General features: G+C 37.4%; 2 protein-coding genes, 1 long non-coding RNA gene and 3 other non-coding genes across 8 annotated transcripts; all 6 read right to left on the bottom strand.

Moving 5' to 3' along the window:
* Positions 1-1433: 1433 nt before the first annotated feature.
* Positions 1434-6895, bottom strand: LOC147553141 (protein IQ-DOMAIN 31-like). Of its 3 annotated transcripts, none has more exons than XM_086665744.1 (8): positions 6041-6895; positions 5743-5792; positions 5414-5545; positions 4561-4851; positions 3479-3682; positions 3139-3216; positions 2080-3058; positions 1434-1819 (listed from the first exon to the last, which is right to left on the bottom strand). In XM_086665744.1, exons 3-8 carry the CDS (start codon positions 5501-5503, stop codon positions 1788-1790), a joined length of 1674 nt encoding a protein of 557 aa, XP_086521870.1. In that variant the 5' UTR covers positions 5504-5545; positions 5743-5792; positions 6041-6895; the 3' UTR covers positions 1434-1787. The 3 variants fall into 3 exon arrangements, with proteins under 3 accessions (XP_086521870.1, XP_086521871.1, XP_086521872.1); XM_086665745.1 differs by having other exon boundaries at positions 6008-6287; XM_086665746.1 differs by lacking the exon at positions 5743-5792 and having other exon boundaries at positions 6041-6616.
* Positions 6896-8792: 1897 nt separating this feature from the next.
* On the bottom strand, positions 8793-11243 carry LOC147553142 (uncharacterized). The gene is made up of 2 exons (XR_015237936.1): positions 9875-11243; positions 8793-9737 (listed from the first exon to the last, which is right to left on the bottom strand). It is a non-coding gene; the product is annotated as an uncharacterized LOC147553142 (long non-coding RNA).
* LOC147553143 (small nucleolar RNA snoR128) lies at positions 9848-9945 on the bottom strand. The gene has a single exon (XR_015239073.1). It is a non-coding gene; the product is annotated as a small nucleolar RNA snoR128 (small nucleolar RNA).
* On the bottom strand, positions 10376-10474 carry LOC147553144 (small nucleolar RNA snoR128). The gene has a single exon (XR_015239071.1). It is a non-coding gene; the product is annotated as a small nucleolar RNA snoR128 (small nucleolar RNA).
* LOC147553145 (small nucleolar RNA snoR128) lies at positions 10550-10650 on the bottom strand. Its single transcript, XR_015239074.1, has one exon. It is a non-coding gene; the product is annotated as a small nucleolar RNA snoR128 (small nucleolar RNA).
* A 522-nt stretch (positions 11244-11765) lies between the features above and the next one.
* LOC147553146 (S-protein homolog 24-like) lies at positions 11766-12158 on the bottom strand. Its single transcript, XM_086668685.1, has one exon. The coding sequence runs from the start codon at positions 12156-12158 to the stop codon at positions 11766-11768; it is 393 nt and encodes a 130-aa protein (XP_086524811.1).
* Positions 12159-14910: the final 2752 nt, after the last annotated feature.

Below are 14910 nucleotides of genomic sequence, written 5' to 3' on the forward strand. Positions count from 1 at the left end.
TAAAAAAAATTAGTTAAATATTATGTGAAGAACGATTTTAATGTCAGTCATTCTAATATTTTATTTAGGATAATTTCGTCCATAAATATTAAATTAAATCACAAACCCACCCCCTTCCCTGGGTTTGCTATTATCCCATTCACGGGAATTCTTTCTTTTAATATTTATGGAACAAATTATCCTTAATAAAAATTTAAAATGACTATTATTAAGATCGTCCTCCACATAATATCACAACTAAAAAAAATTGAAAATTTATGTTTAGCCACCACCATAGCAACTCTTTCTCTCGCTTGAACGTAACTCCCTCCCATCTCCTAGTTTTTTTTTCCTTTTCTCTTGTGTTGTTTTTATTCTAATCGATTTCATAATGTTTAAATTGAAAAGTTTTTAGTCAAGACCTTTATTTATTTTAAACTGAACAATCATGAGAATTGATTTATGTAACAAAGTTGACGTTTTATTTATGTAGTTTAAGGATATAATAGGACTTTTACAAAAATATATATTCCGATACTACACGAACCAAATACTAAGTTAGGAATCTGTCGAGAATCGAATTTCTATTCTTAGTCAAACCAGACATCAAACTGAATGATCTGATTCTCAGAAATAGCGTTATGGGGATGCAATTCCCGGGAATCACATTCCATTCTCGCGCGTCAAACATGACCTTAGAGTAATGTTATGTTCAGGCAGCATTGGCATGTGTAACATGGAGTAGTAAGAAGTCTTATTTACCTAAAACTTACCTAGATTAATACTAATAAGTAATTAAGTATAAATAGTTATAAGGATTTAAAAAGGGGAAAATTTTGTTTACTAAGTATGAAAAAGATAAACAATCGATAAAAGATTCCTTCCTTTTTTTATTACTTTGGGATAAACTTTAGTTAGGTTTTAATGGAAATACAACTTTAGTTAGGTTTTAAAACAAGAAAAAGGAAGAAAAAGAGAAGGTCAGTGAATGATACAAGGATGGAAATATGAGAAAGTTTCACATTTGCAACTTTCAAATTCATCAAACTTACTTTCATCAAAAAAAAAATTCATCAAACTTTTATTCTCATTGACACATTTAGCTCCCTCATCTTCACAGTTTTTGTCGAACTAGGGATGTGTATCATTTGTGTTTTTTTTTTCTTGTTTAAAGGATGTACATCATTTGTTACATATAAGAAAAAGATTAGGCACACATCACTTAACTTTTATTTGACATTGACATTTAACCAAGTGGTCAAAATATTAGACCCGAAAAATATTTTCGTCAAACAGGCACGATACCAAAAAGTCTGATCGATTTCACACCAACTATTTAATACTCTATTGCTAGATCCAGACAATAGAGGCATGAGATTAGGTACACAACACTCGTGTGAGAGGGTTGTCAGTACAGACACACACAAACGCAACATTTACTTGAAAATAGATGATTGAAATCAGAAGTGAACGCCTCGTGTGATATAAAAGTTACTGTAAAACTCACAAGTTTATGGTTTTGACATCGCCAAACATATCAGAAATAAATAAACTGAAACGGAAAGCAAGACCGAAACCTAATGACGCTAAACAATATAGGAGTACCTACAGCTATAATTACATACACTCAAAACAACATCAAACACAACATAGGCGAAAAACACGGAAAGAAAAGGGAAAGGCACCCCAGATACCAAACATCTATTATGTACCAAACCTAGTTTCAGGTTTCCAACTGAACTTTACACCATAAGAGAAGAACGTCGACAAGTACTCAAATTTACCAAATTTCGATAAGCTTCTCTAGATCATCTTTTCCAGTCTGCTTGGACAACCTTCTCTGGAAATTATAAACACATCAACCACCAATGAATTAGGAACCTCAAAGAAATTTCATCCATTTACAAAAACGAAAAAATTAAGCATTTCAGGATAGTTTTTATGTCATTCATATGTTCTGATCAACTATATGGTTAAATTTTGTTCTTTGAACTCCACCTGTGGAGAAAACAGTTCTCCGCCAACCCATGCAAAAATTGAAACATAAGAAAATTCTAATCATCAGATAACAACAAAACTGAGAAAATTACGATTACTTACCATCTCTCAATGGCAACGGAGATCTATCTTTTTTAGCTCCCCCTTTTCCATTTACTTGAACAAGTTTCTGCTTTCGTGGTGACTGGGAGCTCAATTTGTCATTCGTGGCAGACGTCAGAGAAAGCCGCCTGATGAAACCAATATCCTCTTCATCTTGACCACACCCCTGTGAGCTTTGCAGGCGGAGCTTTGCTTTTGCGGATTCAGTTGCTTGCATATAGCTTGGTAGAGTGGGAGTCTTTTGTGGGCCATTCTCCGAATGTTCCTGCTTTGCTGGGAAAGAAGCTCTTCTGCTACTGCCTTTGTGGTCCCCATTGGTAGCTTGGTCTTCCTCCGATTTTAACTCCCCATTTGCCAAAGGAGTACTTTTCTCTTTATCGTCGCTCTCAATGGGTTCTAACTCGTGGGATACATTTTCCTGTCCATTTTCTACCATTGAAGTTGCCATAATATCTATTGCTGCATCTTCTGTAACCTTCCCGTTTAACTTCCCGACGCCTTGTTCTGAGGCATCAGGAGCAGTGGAGCTTGATGTCTTTTTCACATTGCGCTTTGATTTCTCGGGTTCAACCTGTATTTGGTCAGTAACCTCTTTTGTGGAGCGAGAAACCTTTCTTAAGTTGCTTTTTACCTTGTCAACTTCACTTTGTGGTCGTTCGGAGATTGGATCTACTGGTTGGTTTGGAAGTTTTCTTCTATTATGCTTCGCTTTTCCAGATTCTGAAGAAGATAGCACTAAGCCAGTACCAGCATGTGAAGTGGATACCTTTCCGACACCTCGTTTTTGTCGGGTTGTTTTTGTTTCTATGTTACGGCAATCTGTTTTTTGAGATTTTGAATCTATAACTTTCTTCTCTGGTGGAAGAAGTCCCCAAGCATGAGAGTTAGTCCACCGCTCGAGCCAGTTCCAGGCTGAATTTGGTTCCTCCGGACTATATTGGAGGCGAAGAGGGGGTGCAACTTTGAGATGTCGAAGAAGCTATAGGCAATGGAATGTGCATTAGGGGCAAACTCAATTCAGAATGATGGTGAACAAACAACACATAAACCTTGAGTTACCTCACTAACAAACACAATTTGAGATGGCTTCTCCCTCTGAAGAGATGTTTTAGCTTCAGTTGTCAGACACTTGGCATCCTGATGAAAAAGTGAGAAACAACAATTAGCTGGATATAGATGATGGTAACGGTAAGAACAGAGAAGCACGGTAATGGTAAATAGCGGACATAATTGTAAATACTAAATAGACGGAAACCATGACACATCATACGCTAGTTTTAAACGTTGATTTATTTATAACCAAATTCGAGAGAAATGTTCAGCACATGCTTCTATTGTAGACAGGTAGATAAATGAACTGAAAAAATGAAACTAGTGAAGGAAACCTTGAAGAAATTACCAGAAGCCGATGATTAATGCATATTTTATTCACTTCCAAACCGGTATCAGAATTCCGGATTCGTTGACCACGATAAAGGGCCTGTAACTTCACAATTCCTCGCACACAACAAAAAGTAGCAATAGCTTGCCTCCTTACCAAGTGCCCGCGAATAAGTGCTTGTAGCCTTATGATGCCCCTAAGGGCTCTAAATGCCCTGCGAGCCTTTAAAATAACATGCTTATGTCAGCATAGGTTGTTAGATACATGTATGCATCAATCACCACACTTGCCAAATACATAAGTAATAGGCTCATAGCAAGACCAAAAGATAGAGAACATCGCAAATAATCTCAAGAAAGTAAAGGACACTAGTTTCGTTAAATTATTTCTTGGTCATCTCTAGTCAAGGTTCAGGAGTACGAAAGAAAAACTTAACACAGGACAACCAACAGAAGCTGCCAAGCAACAGGTCCATGAGGCACACATGCAAGAAAATGGAGCGCATCCACGCTAATTGTCTAGAATCTACCACACAAGGGCCTCATATCTTTGGTCATCCAAAGCGCACAAGTTGTTCTTCTAGCATGTTTACTCTTGCATGTGTGCCTCATATCTTTGGTCATCCAAAGCGCACAAGTTGTTCTTGTAGCATCTACGAATGATGTAAAGCTTGTTGTTTCTACTGGTCACTGGAACAGGCCTTGATGTAATAATACAATTCTTTCAGAAGGACAAGTATTATTATGTGAAGATCAAGAAGAAAGATTTACAGCTTCCCTTTTTCTAATCTTTTAAGATCATTGCACTGTTAGCCCGTACTATGGTTTGAGTTCCTCATTCACTTCTTGAATTTTTTAGGTCATTCACCTTTTCACAATTACTCCATAGTTTTATTCATACACAAATTTGAAGTCCAATGGGTAATCCTAAGTTTCAATATCCATTCATTTTGGCAGGCTTTCAGAGTTACCTTATCAGATAAGATCACCATGTTTATTTGTTTACTCGGACTACCACAGTAAATAAAAAGCTTAAAAGTGAAACACGCCTATTTAAAAAACTTCATCATTTCAAGTGAAACTCTAAGTGAAAAAGTTTACCAAGTAACCCCTAAATGCGGCCTGTGCCTTCGTAGCAGCATGCTCTTCCCTAAGTCTTTGTGGATAAGAACTAGATTCATTTGTTCCCTGTTTATCTGCGACTTGGATTTCTTCTGTTAACACTGCTCTATCACCTGGTAAAATGTGTGGTGCACCCACCTCTGGCTGTGCACATCCTGCATCTCTATCAGTCGTAGCATACGTTGGCTGTGAAATAGAGGGAAGACCCACAGCCGTATCAGCATTCACTGTCTCAGCAGCAACACATGCTCCTGTATCGCTTGTGTTTTTCTTCACACGAAAAATTAAGTTTTAATCAGAAATACACGAATATGGGAAACTCAAGAAGTAGATTCTGTCCATAAAAAGGACAGTATTGTACAAAACTGAGAGCAATGACCACTGAATGTATGTGTGGAAGGCATGTATAGTAGGCAGAGACGGTGAGTCTTGTGTCTGTCTATCTGCACAGGGCCACAGGGGTGAGACAGAGAGATCCGCCTCTTCGGATTCTTAGGTTATATTAGATTACGAGTATAATTGAAATATCCTTAGCGAATATATTCTTCTGATACGGATCAAGTACAGCTGAAAATTTGAAATATCTTGAATGAAAAAAAATACAAGCGAAAGAAAAATATCGTCGGTTTTATATGTAAGCCAGACGCGCAATCTGCTCTAAGTTAGCTTGAGAGATGTTTGAGAAGGAAAAGATTCCAAAGAGTACCGACTCTCCGTCGGTGTCTTGACACTACATCCACTATCGCGAGACTAATAGGAGTAGTAGTAATGTAATAGTTACTATTGATAACAGCATAATATTCTAAATTCAATTGGGTAAAGAAGAGTTTACCTGAATGTCTTTTCCTTTTGAGAAACTGGACCTAGATGACTTCTTCCCTAGTAGTAAAGTTTTGATCCATTTTCCTGGTGACTTCCCCATTAAAACCAGCAAGTTTTGAACTTTCCACCAAGTACTATTCTTCTATAGATAGATTCACAACACACCAAAAAGAAAAAGAAAAAAACAAACAAAATCAGGTCAAAACTATACAGTGTGAAAGTAGTATATTCCTACTCACAAACAGTGAAATTGTATTACCTAAATCAACATCTATGATACACAAACAACCCATATTATAGAGTACAAACAAAAACAGAGAAAGAGATACAGCTCCATACCAAGTAGACTAAAGAAACCCTAGAACTGGAAACCTCCTCAACTCTCCTTCCTACAAACATAATTGAATATAAACCCAGATAAGGGATAAGGGTTAAACCCACTAAACTAAACTCAAAAAGGAAGTTGAAGGAAGAACACAAAATGCAATAGCTGAAACAATTAGCAAAGAAATCAAGCAGATTGAACCAAGTAAAAAAAAAAAGGAAATTTAGCATTAAAAAAGACTGAGATCTACTTCAAATGTAAACGAGAATTAAGAAGTACCAAAACAAAAAGAAGCACTAGATCCAAACTTACAGACAAAATACACAGTGAATTCAAACCCCCAATGCTCTTAAACTTGAACACTTTTTTTGAACTTTAAGATGAAGAAGATGAAAAGAACAGTTCTGGTTACTACTCCATTTCCCTCTCTCTCTCTCTCTCTCTCTACTTTCTCTTTATCTCTCTCTACTTTTTCTCTCTTCTGTTTGACACCAATCTCTCTCCTTGTCTCTACTGTCTACAAGACTACAACTACTTCAATGAGGGAAAAGGAAACTGTAATTGTTTACCTTTTGGAGGGTAAACTAGGAAGAAAGGAGTTGTTGACACCAATTTTAGGTGGCAAATTACCACTACAAATGATATGTTTTAGAAGTTCATTGACTCATATCTTAGAAGACTAGAACTGAAACTCACCAAGTCCAAATGTTTCTCTCATTTGGTGGTGTCTTTCTTTTTCTAATATAATAATTTTATAAGTTCAAATTGATTTAAGCATGTAAGTAGTGCTCTGTCAGAAGCACGATTTATTCACTAAATGATTCTGTAACTATAAGACCGCTATATCTTCTGTATAACATAGTCTCTATATCTCTACATTGAACTTTCGTGTAATATTGTACTAAGTTAAAGATTATAAAAGGGAAATAAAACAATATAACCCAAAGTTCTTCGAGAAGGCCATTTTTTGGGTAAGATCATCGGCGGAATAGTCTAATACAATTTCTTGAGGATACTAGAAAGTAAACAAATCCCAACTTTGGGGGAAAGAAGAAAGAGACAAAATAAAAGGATGAGTTGTGTTAATACCCAAAAGGGTAATTGAATTGTGGAGATAACTCAAATAAAGATGGTGATGGGCAACCAACTCATAGGTTGAAATGTAACATCAAAGATGTATTTCTCCCAACGGCTATATTGGATGCTGCTGCTAACACCTGGTTAAAGTCTTGAACACAGGTAAGTCTCAAGGACCCACCTATCTAGTTATTTGAAGGTACATTTAGGAATCGAGACTAGGTTTGTATTAACAGGAAATTGGGCTGGAGACTCAATTTTTTGTTTTTTTTTTGTCAAAAAGACAAGTTATCTTTTTTTCCTTCTAGGCACCATGAAAAGTTTGGAAATAGGCTTGAAGGACAATTCTAAAAATCCCTTAATTTTGTATACCTGAATTGACCTTTGTATAAAGGAAAATTTTAGAAACACCCTCAGATTTTCCAAAAACCCTCACATTTTATATAATCTTACTTCTTAGTTACTTATTTTGTTAGGGTTTGATTTTGCGAAGCTTTGCAAACTAGTTTGCAAACTGATTTGCAAACTGGTTTGCACTACTTTGCAAATTGGTTTGCAATCTGGTTTGCCTTGCAAACTAGTTTGCAAGGCTTTGCAAATTGGTTTGCAAACTGGTTTGCAAACTAGTTTGCAATAAGGTCAGTTTTGTCTTTTCCCTATATTAGATAATTTACAAAAATGCCACAGGGAGCTGAAGCCCATAAAAAATTGTCCAATCCTTTTTAACCAAAGGCCAAAGTTTTTAGGGAGTTTTGGCCAAATTTCCCTTATATTAATTCATTCGATTAGACTGTACATAGTTGTAGGTTCACCACATCAAATTCCCGGACGTCGACACTTCTCTCACTTGTTGTTCCGAACTCTTGTTCCTTCGACTCTTCTCTCGAATTTTTCTCGCCCTCTTATTTTGATAATCTAGTTAGTTTTAACCTATGAGTTGGTTGCCCATCACCATCTTTATTTGAGTTTATAAACCCCCCCCCCCAATGTAGAGACAAATGATGAAGGCACCCCTTGGGTTGTAAATGAAAACCAAGCCCAAACCCAAATAAGAGAAACACAAGGAAGATTTTTATGAGCACCACCCTTTAAGTAGTGAAAGTCAAGAGGAAGACCAAGTCTTGGTCAAGGGTTTTAGTTGTTAAGGAAAGGAAATAGAAGTCTCGGGTCATCTTCTATCTAGGATTCTATTCTAAATCAGATTGGAAGAGAGCGAAAAGCTAGGGTTTGAGGGTTGGTGAGATTTAGGGTTTGAAAGATAGACAGGAAAAGAAAGAGAAGGAGAGGTCCGGCCAAGCTAGGCCTGCCAGCACCAGCAAAGGGCGGCCATGAACAGCCACAAAGTAGCAGCTCGGGTTCACTCTTGCTCGAGTTTCTTCAAGGCACGGGAGAACAACAACTCGACATCACAGACAACAAAGGGGTTCGACCTTTCATAAAGAAAGGCTCGTTTTGAACTCAAATCTTGGCCAAAAAAAGCAGGTGTATAAAGTTCACGTCACATAGCAAAATACTGCAAATCACACAGCAAATTACCTCAGACTAATTTCACACATAATCTAACATTTTCCTTATAAATGTAATAAATGTAATTCTAATATCGTAGATCACTCTAATGCAAAATCTGGCGGGTTTCTATTTTTGAGATCATTCATTATTTTATCAGTGGACGAATTTATGAAAAAAAAATCTACTAGACCATGTTAAATCATGGAAATTATTACTTGTTCGTGATATAACAAAGGATTGATCGGTTCAGTGATATAACAAAGGATTGATCGGTTCAGTATTTAGGGTTCTAAAGTGAAATCAAACAAATTCAGTCTGGCTCCATTAAACTCAGTTTAGATCGTCTACTATTGGTTCAACCAGTTCAGCCACTTCTCGCCCGTCCCTTACCTACGGCTTACGGGAACGAATGAGCTAGATCGAGTGACTTGCAACCACTAGATAGCCAAGTATTGATAAAATAAATAAAGAGAAAGTGTACTCTGATTACGGTACTATCAGATATATAGTCTAAATTCTGAACATTTTATGTCCCTGAAACTGGAAAAGAGCCCGGGTTTAAGCAACAAAAATTGGATATCCCTTATGCTGATATTCCCAATGATCTGCTTGTTGGGGGCTTGGGGCCTTCTAAAACTGGCAGACCACCAATATGGTTGTCTTTCATGCGCTTAAAGGCCTCCACAATCAGTTCATCACTGATAACCTGACATCGTTAAACAAAATGACAGAATCATGAACTATCTTACTAACATGTGTGTGTAGCGAAACAGAACTAACTTCGTTACTAGGCATGAAAGGAAGGCCGTAGTCTGAAAGTGGACGTGATGCAATACGATCAAACCAGTCCCGTCCTTTGCACCGCTCAAGACCACCTTTATGACTGCTGATTGTGTAATGAAACTCTTAATAGGAGGACTTCCCGTCTCAATTACAGGGTCACTCCTCAATCTATACTTCAACAGGAGTAACAACACACTCAACATCGAACTATCTGTTGTGACAGGAAGGAAAGGAGCCCAACGAAAAGATTTTGTTATTTGTCCCACCTGAAATACATAAATCAATAACCTAAACTCTTCAACAAAAATACCGAAGACACGCAAAAAACATTTACATAAGGTTATGGGAAGTGAAAAGTGGTTGCCCCGGAGCAGGATCAAATATTCTTAGAATTGGAAAGACTGGATAAGTTGCTCAGTTAACCGCTCAGATCAACATGGTCTCCACCATGTTGAGTTCACATCAAGCACAAACACATGTATGTAAATGCTCTCAACGAGTTTAGCTTCATCATTGCAACACTTTCCAATACAGGATAATAACATGCTTTGTAATGCACCAGGGAACAAAAGTTTATTTAGGCAAAATGAAATCATCACCGAAACAATGACTAATGGCATATTTCCCACAGTCACACTTTCTGATGCAAATCATATTGGGCCTCTCGGCCAATTAGTTTAATTACTTGTTTCAATTCCCACCGTTATAACATTGACTTGAAGATGCAAAACAAGTGATGGATAAACAATGCTGCTCTGGTAACCGCTCAGGAACAACATGATAATCATGTTGATATCACATCAAGCATTTAAAATGCTTTCAATGATCTGAAGCTCTCATCATTGCCAAAATAAATCAATTACAAAGACAATAGCTTAGTAACAACCTGTTCATAACAGAGAGCTATAACAACCTGTTCATAACAGAGCTGGAAAAACCTGTTAATAGATAGAAGTTGAAGCATGTTGCCGTGAACAATATGGTAACGGTATTGATATCAAATTAACAAAGACACCAGTTTCTAAGATGGACCTCTCATAAACTCAATAGCCAACCTGAATACGACGCCAAGCACATATAGACATGCTTTAGAGGACTCCAAGGCTCTCGTTATTGTATAACTTCAATGCTACAGGATATCGCCATAACTTTATCAAAACGAACACCTGAATGAATTTATAAATAGCTCGGCAATAGCAGCCATTCTTCTAAATAGCTCGGCGATAGCAGCAATTATTTTAAATAGCTCAACAAGTCTAATCATCAAAGATAGTTAAGTTGCTCAGTTAACCGCTCAGGAACAACAAGGAGTAACCAGGTTGTATCACATCAAGCACAGAAATGCTTTCAATGAACTGAAGGCTCTCATCCTTGCAACTTTTCGCGTCTAAAGACGAATTAATAACCTAAAAAATAAAGGAACTGATATTTGTAAGTATCAAATTAAACATGTTGCTCAGTTAACCGCTCAGTATCAACATGGTCTCCACCATGTTGTATCACATCAAGCACTTAAAATGCTTTCAATGATCTGAAGGCTCTCATCATCGTAAAATGCCTCATACAACAAAAAACCAAGTAACTTAATAGCTAAATCAATTATAAACTTAACATTAATGGTGAAGAAAAGCTGAATCTATATTCAACTTGTACAATCAAACTAGCAACAAAAAAAATGTTTTTTGAGGCATCTCAGGATCCACAAAGATTGAGGATTAAAAAAAACCAGTACGATTAGATAAGCTAAGGTCTGATTACGAAGCAAAGATATCAAAGGTTTCTGATAACTCAGCCATGATTACTAGATATGACAAGCAAATAAGAGATAGATCTAGGGTTTCAAATAAAGCATCCATGAATACAAAAACAAACTTATAGCAGTAAACAAATCAAACGAACGGCATACTAAAAAAAGCCGAGCAAGAAAGTAGTACACCTCAAAGATACTATCTTTATTTAGTCCGCAGCTGATAAGTGATTTCTAGGGTTTATAAAGAGAATTAGGGTTAGGGTTTGGACTCTAAGGAAGAGGTCGTTGGGAGCCGCCTCCCGCAATCTCTTTATCTCTTCCTAATTAACCCTTGGCGGATTTTGTATGTTAAAGATTCTCTTCACTTTGTGCACTTGGGGAACAAACTCACACCTACTGTTGTGCATCCCATATCTATCTCTCTCTCTTCAGACGTACGGAATTACATTCAGAGTACCGAGTAGTTTTCACAGTTCCTCTACTGACTGCGTCTATAGGCGCCTCCCGAAACGGCTGCCGCGGCCTCCCGACTACTAGCGTCTAAAGGAGCTTAGTTTATTGAATAAAATTTTTGTTTGATCTAATCAATCATAGAGGAGCGATCTCTATACTTTAATCTCTTGCCTATTACGCGTTGCATCAGGAGTCTATAGACCCCCCTAGACCTAGTATAGATCTGCCACTGTCTCCATTAAATAATTACAATATCCCTACAATTATATTTAATATTACGGTGTTAGTTAAGAGGGGTCTATCGCGTCCGTAGGACGCGGCGGAGACCTAGTTAATTAAAAGACAAACATGTAAAATATCAATTTCTAAAAACATTTTAATTGAATCAAATTTCATTAAGGCCAATCATTATTACATGTAAAACAAACATCACCATATCACTAGAGATGCTTATACTTTTCTCAATTAAATAGTAGAAGGCCACTCATCAACGAGTTCACCATTCTCATTATAAATTCCATCAGTCTTAACAAAAGAGTGACAATATCCTCCACACCGTTCATAATCCCTCTCAGCAACGTATTCATCAAAATTTGCTTCCCTAAAGTGACCTAATTTTGTATCCATATACCCAATACGACACACAAATAAAGTTGTAAACCTGAAGTTGATTCTAAATCTCCAATCAAAACTTTCATTATAACCGATCCAGTGCTCCCCAAGATCATCGTCTTTCGAATAGCAATGGATTTTCATACTTGTATCTTTATCTAATAAGTTGGTGACCTCTACATGTACTTTCTTGAAGAGTCTCCTTTGTACTGAAGCACTCGAAACCGGTTTACATGCAAACGACATAATTATAAGTAGCGCAACGACCCAACAGATAAGGGTGTGAGTGGTATTATTGGGACGACTCCCTGAAGTACCCATTGATGATGAATGATATGTAGACACGGAAGGGAATTAAGAACAAAGTAACTGAACAAAGTAATTGGAATACTAAAATCTATAGGATAACAAGTAAAGAAGGACTTTATATAAGCAAATAGCAAGAGAGAAACTATGCGTGAAAATAGACCCAAGCTACAATCTCCGTTAGATCTTTAAATTTCCAGACTAAAGATACTAACACAAAAGGGAAGTATCTCGGCTCATATCAAAAGTCTTGATTATACCATTATTTTGTAATCAACTTTCGCACTCAATTGGTCCAGCTACACTTCCTTTTAGTTCCCCAATTTTTTCTAGTTTCGGGCTTGTTCCGTTAGTTTATCAAACAAAACAAGATTTTTTTAATCCAAAAATACATTTACTACCTTTTTATCCAATAATACCAAACAAAATAAGATTTTTTCCCTTATATATATGTTAGAATATTAATCTTTTATATTTTAGAAATGAATTACTGGATAAGATACAAATTTTCTAATATATATCTCAAAAATGTTAAAATACTTGTTATTTCCACTTTTAAAATGAAGAGTTGAAATTACACCAATATTAAGAAAACTTGAAATTTTACTGGTTAAAAGTATAAATAATAATAGAAATTTTGGGCTTATAAAAACCGGACCCTAAACACACATTTAGTCCTCTCTAATCCTAAAAAAAGTTTGTAAAACCAAAATATTAATGTAAATGGATATTGATAGGCCTAAAATAGGTCTATTCCCGCAAGTATACGGGGTCCAGTTATAGTATAATTTGTAAATCGGGAAACCGTTCCAAGGAATAGGTAGGTACCTTCGAATATTGACGGCGAGTTTAGCCCAATAATCAAAATGTCAATAGCTAACTTAGACTAACACACACACACAGTGAAGGATTTATCCGTTCGGTCTGAAGGAGATGTCCTTCCGAAGGAGTGTCCTTCGACCAAGGTGGCAATGCGATCAATTTGTCAGTTAGGATAATGATGACCACACGTAAAGATCATCCAGTCCGGTCCAATTAGGGGTCGTAATGCTTTGCTAGAAGCCAACTACGATCATCGGATCAAGGAGTTGATTCGAGGCTAACATAGACCGGATCCTACAACGGGTTACACATAAGAGTGGTAACTTGATCGGAGAGATTTGACTAGACGGGAACTGGCTAAAGTTGGATGGGATTCAACTGGAAAGGCCGAAAGGGTCCGAATGGAGATTCGGGACAAGATAGAAAGGAGGCTCTTTGGGCCGGCCATGAGATGGCCGACCAGAGTAAGTGGGCCGGCCATATAAGGCCCATAGTGGGCTGCCCTGGCCGGCCACACTTAAGGGGATTATCAAAATACCCCAAAAAGGGTATTTTGGTAATTATCTTTTCTGTGACCCAGAAAATAGAAAACCTAATCTGAATGAGATTCTAATTAGGGTTTGTCTATATATTGGGTCAGTTGAGAACAGAAAAGGTGTGGATTTTTCTCTAAGGAAAATTATACAGCTCTCTCTCTCTCTGAATATACAGCTATTGGAGAGAGAGGAATATAGAGAAAAAGTTCCCATTCTATCAATCTAGTCAAGAAGAAGAGTTCTTCTCAACCTTCTACTAAGTCCTAGCAGTCTGAAAGGAAGGGAGATCAAGTCTATTCACTCGGTGTCTCAAGTAGAGGAGCTACAGTTGGAGCTCTCGATCTTTGCATGCGATTGGAATGGTTCGAGGGAAAAACGCGTTAAGGTATTTATCCCTCTCTAGTTCATTGATTAGTTTATGCATATAGGTCCTGGGCAATCTAGTGTTAAACATGAGATGTTTGAGATTCCGCTTACAACACTAGGTAGTGTATAGGATACACCAAAACCCTACAGTGGCATCACGAGCCGGTTGCATGAAACTATCTCTGACTAGTCGAATTAGATTCGAGCTTGATTGATTAGATGATTTTATGTTTAAATAGGGATTTAGACATGAAATTGATTAGTTTAAATTAGATTTAGACTTAATCGGATAGAAAATTGAAAGAGTTTCAATGGGAAATCTTTAAAATTTGGTGTTTTTGAAAAGAGTTTTCAAAATAAAATTTTAAAGTGGATGGTTTTTTGAAAAAGAGTTTTCAAATTGCTGAGTTTTGGATGAAGAATCATCAAAAACAGCAAAAAGTTGGAAATTTTTTGGAAAATTGAAGAAAACAGGGTGCTGTCCAGGAGACCGGACTGACCAGGACGCGTCCCAGGACGCGTCTGGCCAGTCGCGGACGCTCTGGACGCGTCCCAGTCCTTCCCGGACTGGGAGTCCGAGAGCGTCTCGGATTAGGACGCGTCCGAGCATCTCGGACAGAAGGACGCGTCCGAGAGCGTCTCGGACTGGGAGTCCGAGAGCGTCTCGGACAGGGATCCCGAAGGATCCGCGTCCAGCACCTGAGGTCGCGTCTTCCAGACGCGACCACAGAGACTAGTCCGGACGCGTCTTGATGGGCCTAGAAAGGTTACCCTAAATAGGTCACCACCCGCAAGTATACGGGCGTCAAGTAATAAATTCCGGTAAGACCGGTTCGTTCCTCAGAGACTAAGTGAAACCTATTCTAAGACTTGGAAGTAACTTGGTTTTTGGTTTTGATGAGGTTTTGGTAATAAAATAAAATAAATAAAATATTAAAATAAAATTACGGAAAGAAAATAATTACAAA

This window comes from Eschscholzia californica, unplaced genomic scaffold (genome assembly GCF_041429995.1).
Source record: "Eschscholzia californica isolate CP2 unplaced genomic scaffold, dmEscCali1.0.p SCAF_3, whole genome shotgun sequence".
Classification (NCBI taxonomy): Eukaryota; Viridiplantae; Streptophyta; class Magnoliopsida; order Ranunculales; family Papaveraceae; genus Eschscholzia; species Eschscholzia californica.

Coding starts and splice junctions, on each gene's coding strand:
- LOC147553141 (XM_086665744.1), bottom strand. CDS start 5,503: ATGGGGAAGTCACCAGGAAAATGGATCAAAACTTTACTACTAGGGAAG. Junction 4,852..5,413: donor CAAAAGGAAAAGACATTCAG/GTAAACTCTTCT, acceptor TTTCGTGTGAAG/AAAAACACAAGCGATACAGG. Junction 3,683..4,560: donor CCGCATTTAGGGGTTACTTG/GTAAACTTTTTC, acceptor GTTATTTTAAAG/GCTCGCAGGGCATTTAGAGC.
- LOC147553146 (XM_086668685.1), bottom strand. CDS start 12,158: ATGTCGTTTGCATGTAAACCGGTTTCGAGTGCTTCAGTACAAAGGAGA.